General features: G+C 40.7%; 1 protein-coding gene across 1 annotated transcript in view; it reads left to right on the plus strand.

The window, feature by feature from the left end:
* Positions 1–5,537, plus strand: part of LOC123698921 (Down syndrome cell adhesion molecule-like protein Dscam2) — a 149,730-nt gene extending 144,193 nt beyond the window's left edge. Inside the window, exons 33-38 of the mRNA XM_045645746.1 lie at positions 46–204; positions 408–565; positions 870–942; positions 1,448–1,606; positions 3,401–3,563; positions 4,983–5,537. Of these exons, the coding sequence (XP_045501702.1) occupies positions 46–204; positions 408–565; positions 870–942; positions 1,448–1,606; positions 3,401–3,563; positions 4,983–5,211 (941 nt within the window). The 3' untranslated portion in view covers positions 5,212–5,537. The remainder of the gene's footprint in view (positions 1–45; positions 205–407; positions 566–869; positions 943–1,447; positions 1,607–3,400; positions 3,564–4,982) is intronic.
* The last annotated feature ends 463 nt before the right edge of the window (positions 5,538–6,000 follow it).

The raw sequence follows: 6,000 nt of genomic DNA on the forward strand, positions 1-6,000 counted from the left end.
GAACGTACTGACGAACCGCTCACAATATAGCCCCTCGGCACACAGAGAGCGGCGCTGAGACTGCAGTCACAGAGAGTGGGGTCGGCGAGTCGCCTTCTGTCGCGCAGTTACAGAACAAGGTCAACCGCTCCAACGACCATCAGTACCTTGCTGCAAGGGCTCACCATCCGAACCCACCGCATCATTATAAGCACGCGTCTAATGGTAAGATATTATAAAGTCGAATAAAGATATGTAAAATTACACATTGTACTTTATTTCATACTCTAGGTCAAATTTCATTTTAAATAAAATTCTCTTTTTATTGCTACCTGCATTGTTCTTATAACTTGTAACACATGTAGGTAAACTTTCCAGCAAACTTTGAGGAGTTCATAGACTTTATCACATTCTTTATCTTTGTGCAGAATACATTGAAGACATTTGTCCCTACGCCACGTTCCAACTCACGAAGCCAAGCGCGTATAGCGAGAGTAGCTACAGCGGCAATGTTTACAGTGGCCCTTATCATTCAGTACGGGGCTCATTTGTGTACCACGATCTCAAACAAAACGATAAATATAAGGTAATATTAAAAAAAAATAACTTATATTTGCTTTAACTTTTCCTAACCAAACTATTAACAGTTTTTCATAAGCCATTTGATTTAGTGTAAATAACTAAAACTAAAATACTGTTTATTTAGATTTAAACTTTTACTAATAAAGTAACTGAAACGGAAGCATTGAATAATATATTATTGTCGTCTTCAGTGCCGTAAAGGACGAAACATTGTATAAAAATTACTTATTCTAATTTGGAGTACTCCAAGGTTCTAGTCTGGGACCCATTTTGTACATTTTTTAACATATATGTATTTGTTCGGACAGGGAAAAGAGCCAGAATATACGAAAGTAAGAAGAAAAGGAAATAGACTGCGCGATCCTCACTCTGAAAGTCAAGGTACATATACTTGTTGATCAATGATTGCCAAAAACTGAACCAAGCTTATCTATAAGTAGTTAGCGAGATAATTTTATTTTACGTAGATTGCACTTTCTATTAATTAAGTTTAATTTAACCCGTTTAAGTTAAGTATTGATATTTGAATTTGACAAAGTGATCGCCTTTTATGCAACCTGATGGGAGCGTAACTGGTGTTGTAAATTATAAAGGTAAGCATGCACATTGTATCGTATTATCCTCCAATTTTTTAAACTTTGATTTCATTATTCTATCTAGTTCTCCTTCCATCGCAATCGAATAGCTTTCCTTTCAGAGATCGTCACGTTTCTATTTCAGTCACCATTATCACACGTCCACAGTACATCCATCGGCATAATCTTAACCATTTCTATCACGCTTACGCTGCGACGATACGCCATAGAGATGAAATCTTGTGGCATATTAGAGCAGCTCTTTATCGCGTTTCTCCGCGTTACCCGGGGCTTCTTTTGTCGTGTTTCAGAGTCGGACAACTTGGGCTCGACGGACTCGGAGGTGAAGAAGATACTAACGCTGCACCTGCCAATTACAGAGTACGAGGACGACGCGAGCGACGACGCGAGCGCGCCGCACTCCGACAGCGAGCCCGCCGCGCGCCTGCGCCCCGCACACCCCACCACCTGTGCGTATCTTTTAAGTTCTGAATCGGGTAGAATACCGAAAATTAACTCTAGTTATAAGTTATAACCATTTTTCTTCTAAGATTCTTAATGTACATATTATCTAAATAAAATGTATATTAAAGTTTCGAATACTTATGATAAAGGGCATGGTTGTTTTAATTTGTTTATTTTACAATCAGGTTTTTTGGAAAAAAATCATGAACTGAGGTGAATTTTTGGACTTTAAACCAAAACGCTAAGTCAATATAACGTCAATTATTGTAGTGTTTTTACAGTGTGTTTATGAAATTGAAACACAGGGCATGGTTGTTTTAAATTTTGATTCCATATCCAAATATCTTTTTAATAATTTTTATACGTACTTTTACTACGGTAGATTCGCGCCGGTCCCCCGATCTCGCCTTGTTAATCACCTAGCAAGGTCGCTAGCCCCTATTAAGGCCTTAAGCTATTGCATAGCTTTTATCTCGGACTTTGAGAGCGGCGACCGAATGTAAAAATTCTGTACCCCCCACTCCAACCGGCACAGCGATGCGATTCTATGAAATAGCTTTACCGCGGCCATGGGCGTAGCCACGGTGGGGCAGGGTGGGGCGCTTGCCCCACCCAGGCTTTGACCAGGAAGGTACCTAACCAAATCTAAAAATTGAATTATCCAGGTACTAACTAGGTACTAAGCTTAATATCCGTAAGAAAATTCACACTCGATTCTCGAAAGTCGACAGTCGACACAGAAAATGAGACCAAAACATTAGTATTACATTACCTCTACAATGACTGATTAACAAATAATTGTCATACGCCCAGCGACCAAACGGCTGAAGATAGGGACACATTTTGGATCTATTTCGTGATGTGGTAGGTGAACAATAAGGTGTTTTGAATAAGAATAATTCGAATAACGAATTACACACGAAAAAAGAAAATAGCTGAGGCTTCTATGTTACATTAACTGTAAGAAAAATGAGTGTAGTACAGTTAGTTACCCCACTATCTTATCCAATTTCACTTTTGTTTTACGTTTCACATTCACCAGAATACACCAAATGCCTTCGCAAATGCCTTCGCAAATGCCTTCGCAAATGCCTTCGCAAATGCCTTCGCAAATGCCTTCGCAAATGCCTTCGCAAATGCCTTCGCAAATGCCTTCGCAAATGCCTTCGCAAATGCCTTCGCAAATGCATTCGCAAATGCCTTCGCAAATGCCTTCGCAAATGCCTTCGCAAATGCCTTCGCAAATGCCTTCGCAAATGCCTTCGCAAATGCCTTCGCAAATGCCTTCGCAAATGCCTTCGCAAATGCCTTCGCAAATGCCTTCGCAAATGCCTTCGCAAATGCCTTCGCAAATGCCTTCGCAAATGCCTTCGCAAATGCCTTCGCAAATGCCTTCGCAAATGCCTTCGCAAATGCCTTCGCAAATGCCTTCGCAAATGCCTTCGCAAATGCCGAAATAGAACTGCATTCAAAGATTTTCGAATATTCACTTACTTCGACCGGGAATCGAACTAACAAAAAGACCGCGGTATAAAAATTCGATTATTATTCTGTATTCTTCATTTGTTTCACTTTTAATTGTTATCTGTAATTTCAGAAGAAAATGTAACCAAATTGCAGAGTGCGAACACGCGATGCACTCCGACAGCAGCCTCATTTATTTTATTATCAATATACAAACTATCATTGATCTTGGGTTTAACAATTTTCTTTCTTCATAATGTAAATTATTTAGCCTTGTAAGCGTAACACAGACGTTCTCATATCTTATACCAAACACAACACATTCCCATCTCCAGACCCGAGCGTGGAGCGCGAAGAGTCGTCCTCGTCGTCGGAGACGTCAGCGGGCGGAGTGGTGCGCAAGGCGTTCCCGTCGCGCAAGGGCAAGGCGGGCGTCGGCAAGCGGCACGTGCGCTCCTCCAGCGGGTACAGCAGCCACAACGACGAGACCACCTTCAGGTGACTTCACATGTATATACGTTTGTTACTTCATTTACATTAATCACTGTAGATAGATTTTTGAAGTGAAACTTCTTTATCGGGAAAAAAAATTAGTGTAACATTTTTCCGTTACGCGCCATCTTTTTCTTATCCCTACCACGCGTGATTCGACGTATTTCTGTAAAGTTGTATAGTGAAGTCCCGTGTCCCCGAAGTGGGGTAAGGGGCAGATGCATTATGCATACATTTGTTTCACTGATCGATTTTCTTTAGGGACAAGTAGGTGATCAGCCTTCTGTTTCCTACCAGACCGAGACATTTTTTTTTTCTTCGTCTCCACCGGGAATCGACCCCAGGACCCCTCGGTTCTACGCTCACGCGCAAAGTTGCATGCATATAGTAAATTATTATTTGAAAAATAAGGTCATAAAGAAGTTTCACTTCTTACGTGTGTACACTATCTAGTACATACACATTTTTTTTTCATTAATATTCATTGTGGTTCGCAGGCTGACTGGTGAAGTCTCCATTCGAAAACGTGATGCTTTACGATAAAATGTGTTGCAATAAATTAACACTATGGATAAATTTTATTTCATTAACGAGTTTTTGATATTTATTATGCCAGTCACCCTGTGTAAATTATTTAAATTATTTTCTTATTTAATATTACCATTTATTTGATATAGGTAGGTAGTTTGGTATTGAATCACTAATGACCATGTGTTCAGGTTACAATATATTTATTTATATTATGTCCTTATTTAAATTTAATAAAGAAACGTTATTCATTGACTACCTACTCATCTATTTATTTATTTTAAAATATGTTTACAATATTTTCTTATTTTTATTTATTTAAATACCTTTTAACATATTCATTTAGTTATCAGTTTTTCATAAATTAGGGGCATAATTATAAGTCGATATTTCATCAGTAGATATTTATTTTTATTTAATATCACCTTTGAAATATAATCTAAGATTAAAAATTCATCAATTAATCATTTCGTGCCATTCAATTTGCCTATTTATGAAATGAAATACTGATTTTCAACCAGTTTAAATTGGTAAACTACGGTCGCGAATCATGAAAAATTTACTTTATAACCTATCTCTGTTGCTCCTGCGGAAAAATTATGCTTCCCTGGGACGAACGTCTCTGTTCCTGAGCGAATGGACAGTACGAAGTTTTTCGTGATTCTTGACCGTAGATAAGTGTTATCAACGCCCTCTGCTGTATCATACGTGAGATTCACCTCCACTGCAATAAAATATTCTTATTCAATATTTATTTTTAGCATATCATCTACTCTAATTCTATATCTACTCTTAGCATTAAATAGATTTAAATATGACGATCTACATTCAGCACTTTGTTATAAAAAATGCAAATACATAACCCGGATCCCACCCATTCGTCCGTCTCGCTCGCAGCATATCCAACTACCCGTCGTTCAACGAGCACATCCACCCGCCGTCGCGTTTCTCGGACGACACGGAGGGCGACGCGCCGCGCGACCGCCGCAAGCGTCTCGCGCACCTCGCGCACCTCGCCCCCCGCGCGCCGCACACACCGCACCCCCCGCACCCACCGCACCCACCGCACCCACCACACGCGCACGACACCAAGGTCACGCGTGAAGCGTTCCAAATCAACGTCTGAATTGACGTAGAAGCGGTCTACGCGAACAAACTAGTTAAAGCCGTTCCGCGTTATCTACATAATTCTACACACACAAACCACTAAGTTCAGACATGGTATAAAGAATGAAGTACGCCATCTCCCGGCATATGGAGTGCGCAGTACCTAAACCCGCAAAGCACAAGGTTGTCACTTGTCACATTGATATTTTAATGTATAAACAAACACCGCTCGCAACAATGGCGCCCCGTCCGATTAGGGCCCTTCTGGCCTCCTCCACTCAAGCGACAGCTCAAGCCGAGGTTGGTGGTCCGCGTCAAGGGGGGACGCCCTTGTGCATGTCGCTACCAGGGTGAACCTTCAGTTCACCCCCGCGTCCGCGTTAAAATGTAGAAGCCCTTCTAGCTAACATTGAGAGACACCACACAAAAAAAAAAAAAAAATAATGGCGCGGCCCTCAACCGACCGGTCCCAGAGTAGGAACCGAGCGACGTTGTGTGCGTGCGTACGTACATGAACGAGGGGCGTGGCCAAGCGATCCGCGTACACACAAACGGCGCGATGTATATTTGTTCGAAGATAACATACTTCTCTCTTTTAATTACTCTTTTTACCATGTCTGAACTTAGATTACCTACATAAACTGACGTAGATGCGGTCTATGCGAACATACTAGTAAAAGCCGTTCCGCGTTATCTACATTAACATTCTACACACACAAACATAAAAACGTACACATTCACGTACTCCATAGTGAGACAAAGATAAAATATACATTTTAGCCGGAAAGTATTACCGACTAATCACTAA

The sequence above is a fragment of the Colias croceus genome, chromosome 17, assembly GCF_905220415.1.
Source record: "Colias croceus chromosome 17, ilColCroc2.1".
In the NCBI taxonomy this organism is placed as follows: Eukaryota; Metazoa; Arthropoda; class Insecta; order Lepidoptera; family Pieridae; genus Colias; species Colias croceus.